Below are 19,528 nucleotides of genomic sequence, written 5' to 3'. Positions count from 1 at the left end.
TTTCCGCAGAGCAACGGAGAGCACATTTTCGGCAGAGCACAGAGTCACTTGTGTCACCTTGGATAAGTCCTTATCTTCTCTGTACTTCAGTTTTCTCATCTTCAAAATGGGGATTTCGCCCTCCCCTTTAGAATGTGAGCCCCATACGGACCAAGATGGATCTGATTATATTGTACCAATCACAGTACCTAGTATTTAATGAATTCCATAATGATTAGTGTGATTGCCTTTAAAAGAGACTGTCTTGCACACTCACACAATTTAATAAAGTCGACAGGGGTAAAATGTTTTTCTTTCTTCCTGCCTTGGTTCCTTTCCAGGTAACTAAACAAGATAAATGAGCAATAAAAACATGATTCATCTCTAAATAGCAAGTTTATAGACAACAGGGAAGAGAACGTATTTTACAGAGTAAACTAATGAGCTCATCTAGATGCTAAAGGAAGTTCATTAAAGCTTGGTTTTGTAAAGTCAGTAACAAAAGCTTCAGTTACAAAAATGAATCAATGGTACTCAATATGAAGCAATTTTAATCAGTTTTTGTTGTTTAAGGATTACTTAAACGTTCCCACTATCTGGGGCAAAAAAGTATAAAGGCATTTATAACTATGCAGGGGAAAAAACCACAGAAAGAATGATAGCACTGGTTTCTTTTACAAAATGGCTGAAGTAAAGGTAGTTCACCATAGGAAAAACTATGTTTTAATCCACTACTCTCTATATGTAAAAGAAAATATGCAGAGCAACAAATTTAGGAACTTCACAAAATTCAGTAGCACTTGGTTTGCCTAAATGTGTGCCACTAACACTGAGCAATCTGATCACATTAGATCATTAGTTCCCAAACTTTTTCAACCAAGGCCCCTTTTCAACATCTAGTGGCATTTAACGGAACTTTATTTCACTTATCAAGTCAGAAATGTGCCACTATCTATCATGGGTAGATGGAATTCTCATCTCCCACCTTGAGAAAAACTGCATTAAGCAATCAGTGGTATTTACTCAGTTGCTTATTTGTGCAGAACACTGTATTAAGCACTTGGAGAGTACAATACATACAGTTGGAAGATGTGATCTCTGTCCTCAGGGAGTTTACAATCTAGCAGGGAAGATTTTTAAAATAAATGACAGGTATGGGAAGCAACTGAGTACAAGGTTATATACATAGGTGCTGTGGTGGGAGAGGTACTGGGGGAAAGGGGAGAGAAACTAAATGCTTAGTGGGTGGGACTAAGTGTATGGATGAGGCAGTAGGGAAGAAAGGTCAGGGGATGAAGCATTAGTGAGGAAACATTTCCTGATGGAGATATATTAGTAGGACTTTGAAGATGGGAAGAGATGGGTAGGGAGAAGAAGTTTCAGGGAGGGGGAGGGCAAGAGCAAGGATTTAGTGGCAGGTGAGGTCAGAATGAGGGGCAGTAAGTAGGTTGGTTTTAAAGGAGTGAAGAGTGGGCTGGGTGGGAGTGGAAGAAGAGCGAGGAAAAGAAAGAGAAAACTGATTGAATGCCTTGAGTTTCTGCTTAATGTGGAGCTAGATGGACAACCATTGAAGGCGTTTGAGGAGTGAGGAGATGTGTACAGAATAATTTTTTTTAGAAAGATGATTCAGGCATCAGAGGGAAGTATGTACTGGGGAAGGTAGCGACTGGAGGCAGGGAGGCCGGTGAGAAGACTGATGCAGTAGTCAAGTCGGGAATTATGACAAGTGATTGAACTAGTGCATGGCAGTCTGGATGGAGAAGAAGGAGTTCATTCTGGAGATACTGTGAAGATATTAACAAGATTCATTGATTAACTGAATATGTGGGTTGAAGAAGACAGTTGTCAGTATTATTCTCCACACACAAAGAGACACCATGTCCTCTGACTTAAAGTGTGAGCCTCATGTGGGACAAGGACTGTGTCCACTCTGATCATCTTGTAACTACCCCAGTACTTAGTACAGTGATTGGCATATAGCAAGCACTTAAGTGAAATTTTTTTTTTAAAAAAAAAAGGATAGTGCTAAGGTTGCAGGCTTGTGAAACAGGAGGCATGATGGTTTTGTCAACAATGATGGGAAAGTTTGTGGGAGAAGAGAGTTTTAGAGTACAGATAGGAAGTTCAGTTTGGGGCATGTTGAGTTAGAAATGTTGGCAGAATAGCAGGTAGCAATGTCCCGACGGCAGGTGCAAGATTACAGAGAAGAGGTCAGGGCTGGTAGATTTGGGAGTCATTGATGAAGAGATGGTAACTGAAACTGTGGAAGTGGTTAGGCTCCCCAAGGAGATGTGTGTAAATGGAGACTAGAAGGGAAAGGAACCCAGAACTGTTAACTGGCAGATTTAGATGCATTTGACCACTGTGCAATCCAAAATTTGGTAAGCACAGTGAGTGGTCTTTTTCTTGTGAATAGTATTTGTTTTGCATTTGCTATGTGCCTGGTCTGTACTAAGTACTGGGATAGATGCAAATTAATCAGGTTGGACACAGTCTATGTCCGACATGGGGATCACAGACTTAACAGTAATAATAATAATTATGGTATTTGTTAAGTACTTACTACATGCACTGGGGTAGATACAAGGTAATCAGTTTGTCCCACGTGGGGCTCACAGTCTTAATCCCCATTTTACAGATGAGGTAACTGAGGCACAGAGAAGTTAAGTGATTTGCCCAAGCACACAGAGCAGACAAGTGGTAAAACAGGAATTAGAACCCACGTCCTCTGACTCCCAATCCCGTTCTCTTGCCACTTAGGCCATGCATGAGATAAGAGGCACAGAGATGTTAAGTGATTTGCCCAAGGTCATTCAGCAGACAAGTGGAAGAGCTGGGATTAGAACCCAGGTCCTTCTGACTCCCAAGTCTGTGCTCTATTCACTAGGCCATGCTTCTTCTATGGGCCATGCTTCTTCTCTATCAATCAGTCAATCAAGTAATGGTATTTATTGAGTTCTTAATGTGGGCAGAACACTGTACTAAATGCTTGGGAGAGTACAATATCCTGGAGTTAGTATACACTTCCCTGCCACAAGGAGCTTACATTCTAGAGGGAAACATCTTGTACCTGCTTTAATAATTGAAAAAAGAAGAAAAACCATGCCTCAATAATCTGGTGGTATTCTCTAAAGGAATATATGAGCAATATAGCCAATGGGAATCTGTAGCATATAGCTGAAGGGGTATCAGTAAACTTAGAAAATTGGGATGTTCAGAAAGTTACTGACAGGTTCCTACTAGAACACTCTATAAAAAAAATCTGAATAATCACGGTATTGGAGAAAATTTTCTGACATAGAAAATTGGCTAAATATAAGAAAGAAAGGCTAGGACTAATGGCCACAGGAGGGAGGAGTGCAAATCACAGGTCCCTCAGAATCTAGTTTGTTTTAACATCATAAATGACCTGGAAGGAGAGATGGTGTGATGAAATTTAAATATTAAGATACTAAGTCCTTCTGCAGCATGGAATCCTTTGTAGATGGGATAAAGCTGAGTGAATGGCAGAAAATTTTGAATAAGCTAATGCAAGGTAATGCACCAAGGAAAGAAATCTGAATAGGAGCTATGTCATGATGGACTCTGATAGTAATGACTCAGGAAAGTTAACTTGAAATTATTGCTGATTATTCTTTTAAACGATTACGCCAATGTAAATTATTAGTCTAAAAAGTCAACCAAATGCTGGACATCATCAAGAAAGGGAAAATAAAACCCAAGCCTAAGTTTGTCGCCAAAGGCAGTCCTCAACACCTCTCAAGTAACAGGAGTTTATAGCTTTTTTAAATGGTCACCCTGTTTCAGCTTTACAACACATAAATTTCATCTTTATGACACTTGCCTTTTTTATGGGGCACCAGCTCTGTTTGTGCCTACAGCTCAGTATTTAATCACAGGTGGGGCAAGAGGAGCCCATGGAAGCTGTGGGAAAATGGAAAAATAATTTTAAAAGTGATTGAAGGGGAAAGAGTAGAATAAAGATAGAGAAGGAAGGAGGCAATATTTGGGGGGTTGGGAGGGTGATGAGAATGTTGTTACTTGATTACCAGAGAAGTCAAGCCCATTTTATTTCCAGTGAAATGAAAGCCAGCTACCCTCTCATGAAATATCTCTGACTCAATATAAACACATTAATGTAGTAATATTACTCATCTGTAATTCTGGGTAATTTTGGTAAAAACAAGGTATCTGACCTTGGTTCAGGAGTCAATCTACCATTTACGAATTAATCAATGAATAAATGCTATTTATTGAGCTCTCACTGATGCCGATCACTGTTCTAAGCACTCTCCTAAGCTCTTTGGAGAATACAGTAGAGTTGGAAGGCACAACAGCTGCCCATCTTACAGTCTCTAATGGAGAGATGATAAACATTAAAATTGATTGGAAGGAGGGGAAGCAACAGAAGGTAAAGATATGTGCATAAACGCTGTTGGATAAAAGGTAGGAAGAGTATCAAAGTTCTTAGGGGTTATGGATGTAAGTACACAGACAATGAGGAAGGAGGGAGAAGGAGAAGGAGGGAGAATAAGATACAATGAGAGGTTAGTTAGTTAATGAAGGCTTCTTTATTCCTGTGAGAAAATTGGTTCTGACTTATGCTAAAGTTCAAGATTCAGTTTTTGGAAGTGAATTGTTCCAGAAGTTTGAAGACTTCCAGTGTATAAAACTGTGGTGTATTATATGCAATTTTGGCTACTACATCTCGTGCCATGAGTTCTGCAACTTAGAGTCCCATGAGAATTCTGAGGCAAATATTATCTAGGCTCAGTGATTTGTGTAATTTATCAACATCATATATGTTCACCACAATGGATTCAGTTCTTCTGACAAGTCCCTCGAATTCCCTAGCTGGCTTTCCTCGTTTTGATTTAATTGAATTATCTTTTACTATTATCTTTTACTCTTTGCTCTGGCATCCTGTACAAGGAACTCTTCAAATTCCTTTTGGACTGCTTAATTTCTTTTTTGCACCCAACCCTTCAGGTTTTCCTTCTTTTTCCTTTCATACAGGTGGGCCTTCTTATTCCATTTTTTTAATGGATGACTTTTTCTCTTTTCCTTATTTAGCCATAATGGTATTTATTGAGTGCCTACTGAATGTGACACACTGAACTATGCACTTGGGAGAGTGCAACGGAACCAAAAGACACATTCCTATCTGCAAGAAGTTTACAATCTAAAGGAGAGATTTCAATTAAATGGAGATTTCAACTCAATTCAATTGAGCTGTGCAGCATTTCTGCATCGTGGATTTTTTTTAATGTTCTCTGGCATACATTTTATGTAGACTTTTGAAACAGTGTTCTGTAGCAACATTCAGGTTTCTTATACATCACTTTTTTTATCTAGCCATGTCAGCCTCTTCCTAAAATGATCCACATTTGTTCATCACTTCCTTTTCTAAAATTAAATATCCTTATATTGAGGGTTTTTTGGACTTTCCTCCCCCCCCCAAGCATGAATATTGTTTTGTCATGTTGCGGTCACCATTGCAAAGTCACTCTTCCTTCCACAACTACTTCTTGCATGAGATCTTGTCCACTACTAAGAATTCAACCCAGTAAAAGATGATGATAATGGTGTTTACTAAGCATTTAATATCTATTAAGTACTGTACCAGGCACTGGAGATGATGCAAAACAAACAACTTAAACAGTTTCTGTACCTCAAGGAGCTCACAGTCTGTCAGGGAGAACAGACATATAGAAAAAGCAATAAATGCAAACAATGGGAGAAATGAAGAACATAGCACATGAAGAAAGGTTTTGGAAGGAAGACTCTTAGACACTTAATAATAATGTTGGTATTAAGCGCTTACTATGTTCAAAGCACTGTTCTAAGCGCTGGGGTAGGCACAAGGGAATCAGGTTGTGCCACGTGGGGCAACCATTCTGGGCTACAGTTCTTAGCTAAACTTAACTAGGCTTAGTTGCACCATTCTTTCCATGGTGGGCAGGCTGGTCTCCTGTTGACCAAGGGATTGGGGAAGCTCCTTCAGACACCTGACAGCTCCCCATTGCCCCTGAGGGTGCTAAATGATCTTTGTTGGTTCTAGGACTATCTGTTCCAAAAGTGATTTATCCTGTTATAAAAATCTTTATCTCTTCTCTTGCAATCTGGGGTTAGCAGAAGTCATCTGCTCTTACTACCTGCTCTGGTTTGACAGTTTTCCTAATATCAGGACTATATCCAACTCTATTTGCTTGTATCTATCCTAGTGCTTATTACAATAACTGGCACGATCGTCATCCTTATTATTGTAATTATTATTATTATCTACCATTTCATAATCTAACTCTTTATCCTGTTCAGGTAATTTTTGTTTGTTTGCTTCTTTGTTTTTTAAAGGGTATTTGTTAAGTGCTTCTTATGTGCCAGACCCTTTACTAAACGCTTGGGAAGATAGAAGAGAAACAGGTTGCACACAATCCCTGACCCACGTGGGGCTCACAGTCTTCTTCCCCATTTTACAGATGAGGTAACTGAGGCCCAGAGAAGTTAAGTGACTTGCCGAAGGTCACACAGCAGACAAGTGTTGGAGCCAGGATTAGAAACCAGGTCCTTCTGACTCCCAGGCCTATGCTCTATCCACTAGACAGTAGTTTCTCTAGATATAAAATGTAGTTTATAAAACACTCCTACTATAATACTTTTGGTTTGCATTTGGGATTTCTATACTAGAGGATTGTTTGGTATTCCTCTTATTCACTAAGTTTTTTGGCATGTTCTCCATCACATTAGTGTAACTTTGTGACTACACACCATCCCAGACTTTCCAAAAGAGTATATATACACAGTGTAATATTTCTCTACTGTTATTTCCCCCACCAAGTTTCAGATACACCATTTTTGTCAAGATCTCTGTTAGCTTCCATTTATTTTGTATTTTGTAGGCTTCTAGCATTAATTTAGAAGCTTTTGTACATTTGGACTTTGCAGCCCTAGCCGTTTTGATCCTCTAATATACTTCCTACTTCTGTCACACCATTTGTTTGTCTCTGCACAACCTATTGGGCCCAAGGTGATGGTGATTCAGTAGGACTTTTTCAATTCTATGCTTATTTCTCCTGAAAGGAGATTTTAGATTTGAAGAGCGCTGGTTTTGTGACAGAAGAATCTGTTTTATTCTTTTATTCCAATTATTTTATCTGCCACAAGATGGCAATGATTTGTTCACATTAAATACTATTTAACTGGTGACTACAGAGAAATCAGGGGTATGTTTTATTACCAGCAGAAAGAGCTATGAAAACCGAACAAGAGAATCCAAATGTGCACTTAAAAGTCTGAAAAAGACAAGGAGATGAAGAGGGAGATTTTTGTCTTAGAATGTAAGATCCTTGAGGCTGGGATCATGTCTGCAAACATGATCCCTGTTCTTGAGGCTTCTAAAATTTAACTTGCCTTGACTGTTTCTCCAATTCCTCTCCTCTGGGAAACAGGGCAAGGAAATATAGCAGCATATTAGTGGGAGCTGGGAGTCCAGTGATCATTCTCCATCCCACTATTATAGTGTGATTATTATAACCCACTATTCCATTTTTGAAGAAAACAGAGCGAGGACTGCAACAGCAGCTATCAAGCAACACATTTCTTCCCTTCCCCTACCCAGATCTTTCCAATGAAGTCTCACTCTTCTGGGAGGCAGGATGAGGCAATAAGGGGTTTTTGTTGAGGCACTGATGGTGAAGGAAAGTGAAGGGTGGGGAGAGATCGGGAAGGCAAGAAGGTGCACTATTTGCATGTCCTCATACCCCCAGCTTCATACTCTTCATACGCAATAAGAAGAGTTGGAGATGGAGACTCATACAGCAGTATGTATGCTTTTATGAAGTAGATGAATTAATCAATCAATGGTATTTATTGATCGCTTACCATGTGCAGACCTCTGCAGTAAATGACTGGGAGAATATAGTACAGTTGGAAGATATGTTCCCAGACCCCAAGGAGCTCACAGTCTAGAGGAAAGTACTTAATGACTTAAAAGAACATATGAAATGGAGTCCGTGTTCTCTTTTGACCTTACTAGGATGTCTTTTTTTTTTGCAATTCTCTCATTGTGTACACTTGAAGGAAGTCATATATGTGATTTTGGGAAAAGATAAATCATGTTTATTCTTGGATATCATTGTTTCTCTTACTATTAGGGGGTACTTTAAATCTGTCATCACTAAAGGCTGTATTTGTTTCATGCTCTGGTGTAAGGCAGAGCTACACAGCCAGGTTTGTTTACAAAGAAAACAGAGAGAATACAACTGAAGTGATGACTTGTAACTTCTTTAACCCATTACCACACTCCAAATAAAAATAATCACTTGCTCCTAGGTTGCTGGTAGAATTCAGGAAATTGATATTAGTGTCAGAGTTTAAAATGTTTATTGAGCACAAACTGTGAGTAAAGCATTACTTGTGTTTGAGGAACAAAGAAGTAAGAGATGTGGTCCCTTCCCTCAAAAGGAACTCATTCCTTCAGCACTTATGAATTTACTTCTACACCCTCCTTAGAATTCAGGTGTACTCATTCATTTTAATCACTCACATAGTAACTACTTTCACTTAGTAGAGTGCTCTGCACACAGTAAGCGCTCAATAAATGATTGGATGAGTGAATGAATGTATGTCTACCCTATTAGAGTACAAGTTCCTTATGGGAGGAAAAGTCTTTTTACTTTACTTCTAGTTTTACTAGAATCTTTTTCAATTTACATGAGACCTTTACTAGTATTTACCTACTGGGCCAACTGCAACATAAGGAAACTGCCAACAAACATATAAAAAGCTAATGCTTCAGTGCCAAAGATTCATATATATTTGGCAGGTTTACTCTTATTTTCATGTGATAATTTGGATGCCAACTTTTCATTTATTGCACAGAGGTGAAAAAGGGACAGGTTAGATAGTGAAAAGGGAGGGAGGGAAAGAGAGAAAGAGAAAAAGAGAGAGAGCTGTTTCTCAGTTTTGAAGATGGAGCTACTGACAGAAACATCCCAACCTTATGTTTCACTCCTACAGGTCCTGTCTCTGGTTTTTACATCCAGCTTTTGATATAATGATCTTCACAAAGGCATGGTTTTAATCCCGGCTCCTCGACTTATCTGCTGTGTGATCTTGGGAAAGAAACTTCACTTCTCTGTGCCTGTTACTTTATTTGTAAAATGGGGATTTAACACGGTGAGCCCCATTTGGGACATGAACTGTGTCCAACCTAATTAGTGTGTATCTATCCCAGGGCTTAGAATAGTGCCTGGCACAAAGTCAACTCTGAAATACCACAATTATCATTATTTTTGCTTGAGGACCCCGACCTTCTTCAGAAAGCTGTCAGTCTGGCCTATTTGCTCTAATGGTCTCCCGGTGCATTTTTAAGGGTGAATAATAATAATAATGTTGGTATTTGTTAAGCGCTTACTATGTGCCGAGCACTGTTCTAAGCGCTGGGGTAGACATAGGGGAATCAGGTTGTCCCACATGGGGCTCACAGTCTTAATCCCCATTTTACAGATGAGGGAACTGAGGCACAGAGAAGTTAAGTGACTTGCCCACAGTCACACAGCCGACAAGTGGCAGAGCTGGGATTCGAACTCATGAGCCCTGACTCCAAAGCCCGTGCTCTTTCCACTGAGCCACGAAGGGTGCATTGCTCAACCCTGCTTCCCTAGGTTGTTATAAAGTTGATTCTGCCTCCCTATCTTGCAGGATCCCCTGTCACTTTAATGTACAGCAACTGCTCTGGTAATCACTGTCTTCAAAAGTCTTACCCAAGTGAAGCTTGTACTGCTATAAACGTTGCTCCAAAGCCGTTGAGCTGCATTCCAAAGATTTGAAGATGGTACCAGTATGTAAAATGTATTTATAATTTTTTTAAAAAAAACTTGTCAAGAAAACACATGTTTACAGTAAAATCGATTAATGAACAGTAATTCAGGGCTGTGAGGATCTTCAGGAAAATGAAAGGACAAAGGACAACCTTTTTCTCTTTTGTTAAAGATATGCAATGCCTTACCCTTTGTTTAATGAGTATGACTTCCATGGAACTAAGAATTACTCAATGTTTGTTTCACTTTTGCATGATTTATATTAATCAGGGTTTTATAATTTACATAGTTAAATATTAAGAGGAAATGCAATCTTCTGTATTGTCCTCATCTCGGTTCAGTTAATACTTATCCTATAAGAATTATATCCCATGGACTTTGTTACTGGTGAACCCTACCAATGCTAAATGAATTCCCTTTATTCAGGTTAATTTCCTTGCATTTAAATGCATAGTTTATAAAATGTATGACCAACCAGATAACCTAAACCTTATTTTTAAAACTGTTTGAGGCGCTCAAAAAAGAAAGTTCATTGGTGGCAGTTTTTGCTTTCCATTTTTGTCTTCAAAGAGTATGTATATATAGGTGTTTTACCTTTTTCACATTCTTACCTAACTCAAAGAATAATCTTAATGTCTGAAGCCTAGAGGCCTCATTTTAATTGCAGCTACCCAATTTCATCTGAATGAAAGTGAACTTATGAGTTCAGGTTCAATACTGCTTGAAATTTGAAGAGGTACCTTCAACAATAAAATCAGTAAACAGTAAAATCCCAAAAGAACCAAATAATTAGTTCTACCTTTAATGAATATGAAATTTGTATCACCCCTCCACCCCAAAAGTTAGGAAACAAACAAGAAATGGAAGCCTGAATTCCTTTATGAAAAATCCTTTAATAAATAACAGAAATGAGATAAAGAATGAAATTTGTTGTCAAAAAATGGAATATAGCAACAGAGATAAAGGTTAAATTCACCAAGAGGTAATTTCTCTATTTTGTCCACACTTTAGAAGCTACAGCCTGTGGAAACCCCACTTTATCATGGGCGAATTCCCCTTCATCGTCATCCTATTTCTGATCCAGTCCCCGCTGTTTCTCACCATCACTATGATGGGATTTACTTCAGGCCATACTGTGTCCCTTACCACTCTCTCCTTCTCTCAGTAATCCTAAACTAACTTGGAAGAGAAAAGTTGGTCTCCTTCATGCTACTTTAGCACCATCCACTTCTCTCCATTCCTCACCTTCTCTTCCTCTGATGCCTGTATCATCAGCCTCTATCATTTTCAAATTATTCATTGTCATCATCTATCATCCCCTTGGCCCCAAAGACCTGCATAAAAACTTAGGGGAGAATAGAAAGCAACACTGGAGAAAATATAAGACTAAATATGCCAAAGAGGGACCCTAGAAGATGTTCCTAAAATAAACAGAAAAATTGAACCTATGCAAAATAAAACTATAATTAATGTGCTGATGTAATCTTAACATTTCACATTTTCCTTACCATCAAGGTAGATACCTCTCTTAAAAATGAAAATTTTCACTTACAAACTTAAGTATTTATCATGCCTGAAAAGTTTTATAAGTATATCCAAAAGGAATAAATTCCTTTGTATTCATGCTTTACTGAATATTTAAAAACAAAAGCTCCATTTAAAAATTATAAGCCTGAGAGATGCAAGTCAAAAAAATTTTTTTAAAAACTGTTTAAAGCACTGAGTCATTAAAATGGTATTTCTCTATCAGTATGCCATCCAAAATTTAAAAACATTTCACAAACATGAACGGTAAACCTGGCAACACAATTATCCCAATTTAATGAGAAGTAACAGGAAAAGGAGATTTGTTATATTTATAAACACCAAAAAGAAATATAAGTAAAATAAACTTCCAGCTGGGAAAAGTTAATGAAAAGTGTTACTACAAACATATCCACCTTTTTTTTCCAGTTGCCTTTTTTAAACAAGTTTAAAGTCCCTCCAATTGCACATTGCCAGTAGCTGGAAATTGAGCATACTTTTTCCAGATGCACACTATCACAATACATTTATAAAGCATCAAAACCAATCTATTAAGAGAGACTAATTTAGTGAGAAGCAACTAAAATTATGCTGAAAGAAGACTTGAAATTTTCTCTGAGAGGTAAGAACTGATTATACTGCTTTAGTTTATGCAAAGGAGTGAAGGTTGGGAAAAAAGGAAAGAGAGTCTTGAGTGATTATTATTTTTACTGTTTTACTGTCCCAAGCACCAAGGAAAATACAGATAAATTGTTCCAACCCAGTCCCTGTCCTATCTCACTTGTAGAATCCGATATCATTTCACCTTCCATAGTAGGAACGTACAAATGAAGTCACGAACAAGGGGGAAAAAAAGTCAAGTCTGCTTAGTTAGGACTATGCTGACCCTGTGAGCTTATGAACACAGTTGGCTCTTCTCCAGGAAAAAGTAAATCCCACCCCTCCAATATGGCACTTACCGTTCATATCATCTAAAGAGTATGAGTTTATTTTTACCTAACATGCTTTCATTAGATGCCTGGGAGTATCAGTCCAGGGCAAGGTTCATCGGACGCTACTTCTTTTGGGGTGACCTTTGTGTGTATAAAAGAAAATAAATCTTTAATTCCTTTTGCTAGTAAAAGGATTGTCAAATAAGCTTTCTTCTTCTGAATTTTCCGAAAAGTGATAAGAAATGAGCACTATATGTGCTGCTTTTCACCACAGAAGCATTTCGATACTTAGGGTTTGGCATAGTGTTTAGTATAGTATAGATATAAGTGTATAGTTATTTAAATTATGTAGTTATTTAAATTTACTCGATGTTTGCTTTATTGCATTTGTTTTCACTTTTCTCTCACTTATGTTGCTTGGATAAGGCCCCAAACTATTCACATATCTGCTCTTTTTAGGATTTACAGGCTCACATACTTTGAATCCCTTCAAAGGGATTGCAGAGCTGAGAAACACAGGTGACTGTTGGGGAAGTTTAATGTTATCAATCCCCCGACACTTAGCCCTACTACCATGGGACGGCATAGCAAAATGTTGCTCTTTGGTACTTTCTCTTGGCTTCTTCTTCTTTCCCTTTTGTCCTATTTTACTTGTTTGCTCTTGGAGACTTAATCCATCCCCTACTACTTCAGCAGCTTTAGGAGAGCTCTGATATGCATAATTCGATGGGTGAACTTCTTCATACTGAACTTTTTTCATGTAAAGGTGATGTGTGTGATTGGTGGTGTTTTGAAACCCTTCCCTGCTGAACCTCTTGCCTGGAAGGAAATGGATTCTCCAATATCTTGCTTTTTCCAGGGCTTTTTAAAGCTCTTAAATTGCTTGGAGCAGTCTGGGTCCTTGATCTCCCTGATTTTCTTTTTTCACTCTGTATAGTTTGCAACTGTAGCCACTCCAACTGAATGATTCTATCAATGTACTTCTCCAGTAATCTCGGTGGTCTTTAGCCGGTATTAGATCTGCCCTCTTAATTTACAAATACAGCCATCTGCTGAAGATTCCAAGAATTAAATGGGGGTGGCAATATGTCTGGGTAGTAATACTCCGATTCTTTACATCCCAGATTGTGGAGGTGATCAAAATAAACCAGATCAATTTCTTCAGCCTTGTAGTTACGTTCTAAGGGTGAAAAAGAGGAAAGAGGAAGAAAAATCCTTTTAGAGTCAGCGCGATCACAGAAGCTGTCTTCATCCGTATCTTCTTTAACAATCCCCATTGACTGAAAATCATGTAATAATGAGTCCACAGAAGCACCATGACACTTGGAATGAGATGGAGTAGTAACTGCCATATATCGAGGGAGATTATTTTTATTAAAATTGAAACTTGGTATTAATGTATCTTCAGTCTTTTCACTGATATCTAGTAGGCTTGTTCGTAAATGAGAACAAAATTTGGGCAGTTCACAGTTACTCTGCTTTTGTTCTGAGAGATCCTTCTTCTTTAAAACCCGTACTCTAGGCTGAGCAAGGCCAACACTCATATTGCTAGGGAAGAGAAAATAGGAATTAACCTTTTACTTTTTTAAAAGATATGATATCTGGTATGAATTTTCATACCGTATAAAACAGAAAATTGGCTTGAATCTGAGTAACCAAAACACAACAGGAATAGTCCCATTTTGGTTTGAAGTTCTTATATGGCATCAGAAAATTTAAGAAATTTGCATTTATGCAACATGAAAATTTATAAACTGCAGAAAAGGTGGTTCCCTCGTATAATTCCATTTGACACAATTTGTAACTGTAATATTTGTAAAGTACTTACTATGTGCCAAGCACTGTAGTAAGTGCTGGAGTAGAGACAAGATAATCCAGTTGGACACAGTCCCTGTCCCACATAGGGCTCATAGTCTAAGCAGGAGGGAGAACAGGCACTGAAACCCCATTTTACAGATGAGGAAATGGAGCAACACAGAAGTTGTGATCGGCCCACGGTCGTACAGAAGAACTGGGATTAGAATCCAGGTCCTCTGACTCCCAGGTCTGTGATCTTTGGACGAGGTCATGTCGCTTCTAATTACTCAGGTCATTTCATATGAGATGGTAAGATTGAATCCATTTGTTCAGTGTTAGGTCAAGAATTGGACTTTCAAAAATAGAAATGCCAGTTTTTATTCAGTGAATGCATTTTTCTAAAAGCTTTATTATAGTTTGTGGAATTATATAACTTTATTAATATTAATTTTTTTTAAAACACACTTATAAAAAGTCTTGTGTCTGATATGGAGGACTTAGTTAAGATTAACATGTAATTTCCATAGTTTTAGTCTGCATGCCCACTCTAAGTGAACGTAATATGTAAAATGCATTTTTTTAGATAATTGAGGTAGTTATGGAATTGATGCCGGCTAACTGCAGGGCTCACTAACCATTATTTTTGAGACCCTTGGAGAGCATACTTATTCTATACTCCAGCCCCAAGGCATTTATGTACATAAATATATCTTCTATCTTCCCATCTGTAATTTATTTTAACGTCTGTCTTACCCCGTTGACAGGGATCATGTTTACTGATTCATATTTTACATTCCCAAACACTTAGTAAGTGGTGAATACCATTGATTGATTAATGGAAGATTAAAAAAGGGCAAATACTACATGTAGCTTTAAAATGAGTTAGAAAACATGATCCCAGTAATTCAAATTAAACTACGTAATCTGGGAAATTACTTCAATAAATCATTAAGTGAACAATTTCAACCACTTAAAAGATCACAATAGTAGGAAGCAGCCTAACAAACTCTGAAAATAGCAAACACTGTTCGATCGATTTAAATTTCCATCTATGACAGAAGGCAGGTCATGTAGTCATGGGAGATGTAATCTCCTATCATCCCTCCCTCTTTCATGGCCTATGCACTGAAATCCTTACCCACTGAGGACTTTAATTCCCAATTCCCACCCAACCCTTATTTCTCCTACCTGTAATTTATTTTAATGTCTGTCTCTCCTACTAGATATAAGCTTCCCGAGGGCAGGGATGGTGTTTAGCACTTGGCATGGTGCTCAGCACATACAGACTGTAAACACGGTGTGGACAGTGATTGTGTCTCTTTATTGCTGAATTGTACTTTCCCAGCACTTAGTTCAGAGCTCTGCACACAGTAAGCGCTCAATAAATATGACTGAATGAATGAATTAGCCTCTCAGAAAAGACCTCGACTGAATGGAAGAACATAATATTTAATATATCTGGATGTCAATGAGGCTTCGTCAGTGTTTCAAGGACATTTTTTTAAAAAAACCCTAATTGACTGGTGGCCACCTCCACTGCCCTCACTTCTCCCCGCACTGTCCCTGCCAACTCCCCAAACCATCCTGCCGCTCCAAAGATAAGAGGACTTTCACAAGGATGGAGGGAGAGATGGTGCCAACCACTGAAGACAATACTACGCCTGTAGTCCCAGGCTTCCAGGTGGAGTAGAAGGGGAATGGTGGGGCTCAATTTTTTGCCAACCCAAGAGATAATACAAAGCAGGGCATGGGGGTGGGCTGAGTGGCAGAGCCCATCTGTCCTGTCCCCGTATGTTCACAAAGGACTGACAGTTTAAAAAAAAAAAAACTGTTTTTGTTGTAGAATAATTTCATAATTATTCCACCCTACATTCCTGTTAGTAGGTTATTATCTACTATTATCTACTATCCATTATGATGATGGATGATAAGAACTTCATCTGACAGGTTACATGGCTTGCCTAAAGTCATAAAATGAGGAAATAAAAATTATAAAATAGCCTTTGGGACTATGTAAATTCAACAGTTGCCCAAACTGGGCACAACTTTAATATTATTATTATTTATGTGTACACAACTAGATAGCCAGATTTATAATTCAAATTAAAGGAATCCTAGTAACTTTGTATAAAATATTTACCTGCTTTGCCAATGAGACTCATTCACCCTGTTCTCCTCCTTGTGAAAGAATCGGGGACAATCAATTAGGCTGATACGGGATGGCCTGTAAAAAACATTTGAGGGGACATATAGTGAAAAAACCACCAAACCATGAACCAGCGCTTAGAACAGGGCTTGGCACATAGTAAGCGCTTAAAAAATACCATAATAATTATTATTATTATTAAATGTAAGTAATTTTCTATGAGATTACATTACCTTTTTCGTAGTGGTTAAAATTTTCTCTCTCAATCCGCCAGGAGATGGCGTCAAGAGGGGAAGTGGTTTTTTGGGTTTTTTTTTTTAGCCTTTTATATTTGGCAAGCTCTTTACCCTACTGGAACTAGAATGATTAAACAGAACGTGGTACTTCTGTTACATGAGAATATCTTTCAATTACCTTGCCCTCAATATCAGTTTATGAAGAACAAAATATCAAAAATAATTGCCTAAATTTCCTTCTTTAATATACTTGAAACTATATTTTTTCCAAGGTAAAAAAAATTACGCTTTATTATACATTCAATTCAGTTAAATTCACATTTCTTGAACGCTTACTGTGTGCAAAGCTTGGTGCAATACAACAGACAAATTCTCTGCCAACATATAAATGAATAATCTCTGGTATGCTCATTCTCTTGTTGATAAGTGAACTAGAGTTGCTGAACCACAAATATTAATAAGAACCAGCAGAGTAAAGTAAATGAATGCCAGTAATTAATCAAAAAATAATTAAGTACCTCATTAACTTACATAACTGAAAAAAAGCAATTAGTAAAGATCAGTAAATCAAGCTTACTTAGACTGTGAGCTCCAGGTGGGACAGGGACAATGTCTGATCTGATTATTTTATATCTACCCTAGCACTCAGTACAGTGCTTGGCCCATGGAAGCGCTTACACATACCAAAATTATTATTATCGTTACTCTGTACGGTGCTTGGGAAAGTACTTTGTAGCTAATAGAAATAGTCCCTGCCCTCCAAGAGTTTACAACCTAGAAAAGTAGCCATACATTAAAATAAGTTACAGGTAAGAAGAAGCAAGAGTGGGCCAGGAACTGTGTTCGATTCGGTTTGCATTTACTGTACCTAGCCCAGCCTTAGTACAGTGTTTAGCACATAGTGTCCTTAATACTATTATTATATTGAAACTATATGTACATCATAATCATAATGAATAATTTTGGTAAAGTGCTTACTATGCGCTGAGCACTGTTCCAAGAGCTGGGGTAGGTGCTAGGAAATGAGGTTATCCCACGTGGGGCTCACAGTCTTAATCCCCATTTTACAGATGAGGTAACTGAGCACGAAGAAGTTAAGTGATTTGCCCAAGATCACACAGCAGACAGCTGGCAGAGCGGGGATAAGAACCCACACCCTCTGACTCCCAAGACGGTGCTCTTGCCACTAGGCCATGCTGCTTCTCAATAGAGCAATGGTGGGTGATGTGAGTACCCAAGGGCTTAAGTGACACAGCTAAAGCATGTGGGATGGGGATGGGGGAGTAACAGGGTACAGAGATGAGAGATCAATCAGGGAAAGCCTCTCGGGAAGAGACATGACGTCAAAAGGGACTCGCAGATGAGCATAGTGATCTGTCAGATGTGAACTGGGAGGGAGTTCCAGGCAGAAGAGAAGGTGTAAGAGGTTGATGGTGGATGATAAGAATAAGAAACACTGAGTAAACTGTAATGAGAAGAACAAAGCCTAGGAGGTGGGGTGTAACGTCCACCCTCAACCACTCACTCTCCAGTGGCTTCTTCCCCTCTGCCTTCAAACATGCCCACGTCTCCCCTATCCTAAAAAAAACCCTCCCTTGACCCCACAGCCCCCTCCAGTTATTGCCCCATTTCCCTCCTACCCTTCCTTTCCAAGTGAGTCGTCTACACTCACTGCCTCGAATTCCTTTCCTCCAACTGCCTCCTGGACCCCCTCCAATCTGGCTTCCGCCCCCTCCACTCCACTGAAACCGCCCTCTCAAAGGTCACCAATGACCGCCTTCTTGCCAAATATAACGGCTCCTACTCCATCCTAATCCTCCTCGGCTGCCTTTGACACCGTTGGACTACCCCCTTCTCCTCAACACCTTATCCAACTTTGGCTTCACAGACTCCTCATCTCTCTGCCGTTCATTCTCAGTCTCCATCGGGGGCTTTTCCTCCCACTCCCATCTCCTAACTGCCGGGGTCCCTCAAGGGTCAGTTCTTGGCCCCCTTCTATTCTCCATCTACACTCCCTCCCTCATTCGCTCCCATGGCTTCAACTCTCATTTCTATAGGGATGACACCCAAATCTACATCTTCCGCCCCTTTTCTCCCTCCCTCCCTCCCTCCCTCCCTCCCTCCAGGCTCACAACTCCTGCCTTCAGGACATCTCCACCTGGATGTCCTCCGGCCACCTAAAACTCAACAAGTCCAAGACTGAGCTCCTTAACTTCCCTCCTAAACCCTGTCCTCTCCCTGACTTCCCTGTCACTGTGGACGTCACTACCATCTTTCCGGTCTCACAGGCCCGCAACCTTGGTGTCGTCTTTGACTCTGCTCTCTCATTCACCCCACACATCCAATCCGTCACCAAATCCTGCCGGTCTCACCTTCACCTCATTGCCAAGATCTGCCCTTTCCTCTCCATCCAAATTGCAACTGCCTTAGTACAATCATTCGTCCTATCCCCACTGGATGACTACATCAGCCTTCTCTCTGACCTCCCAACCTTCTGCCTTGCCCCACTTCAGTCAATACCTCACTCTGCTGCCCGGATCATCTTTCTACAGAAACGTTCTGGGTAAGTCCCCCCCTTCCTCAAAAACCTCCAGCGGTTGCCTATCAACCTCTTTATGAAAAAAACCTCCCCATCACCTTACCCCTTCTTACCTCACCTCCCTTCTCTCCTTCCACATCCCAGCCCACACCCTCCGCTCCTCTGGTGTTAACCTTCTCACTGGGCCTCCTTCTTGCCCGTCTCGCCGTTGACCCCAGCCCACGTCCTACCTCTGCCCTGGAACGCCCTCCCTCCTCAAATCCACCCATCACACTTCCCCATTTCAAAGCCCTACTGCAGGCTCAGCTCTTCCAAAGGCCTTCCCAGACTAAGCCCTCCTTTCTCAGCTTCCCCTGTCTTTCCCCTACCCCTCCACCCCACCCCACCCTACTTGTGTATATATGTACATATCTATAATTCTACTTATTTATATTATTGCCTATTCACTTGTTTTGATGTCTGTCTCTCCCCACCCCGCCCCACCCTTCTAGAATGTAAACCCGATGTGGGTAGGGATTGTCTCTCTTTATTGCTGAATTGTACTTTCCAAGCGC

At 39.5% G+C, this 19,528-nt stretch overlaps 1 protein-coding gene across 1 annotated transcript; it reads right to left on the bottom strand.

The window, feature by feature from the left end:
• Nucleotides 1–10,673: 10,673 nt before the first annotated feature.
• Nucleotides 10,674–13,800, bottom strand: FAM217B (family with sequence similarity 217 member B). The gene is given in 2 exon segments (XM_029071283.1): nucleotides 10,674–13,013; nucleotides 13,015–13,800. Coding segments are annotated over 2 exon segments (1,191 nt in total). The 3' UTR covers nucleotides 10,674–12,608.
• Nucleotides 13,801–19,528: the final 5,728 nt, after the last annotated feature.

Source organism: Ornithorhynchus anatinus, chromosome 8 (genome assembly GCF_004115215.2).
Source record: "Ornithorhynchus anatinus isolate Pmale09 chromosome 8, mOrnAna1.pri.v4, whole genome shotgun sequence".
Classification (NCBI taxonomy): domain Eukaryota; kingdom Metazoa; phylum Chordata; class Mammalia; order Monotremata; family Ornithorhynchidae; genus Ornithorhynchus; species Ornithorhynchus anatinus.
Note: the sequence above shows the minus strand (reverse complement) of the source record. Positions and strands in the feature narration are given on the sequence as shown.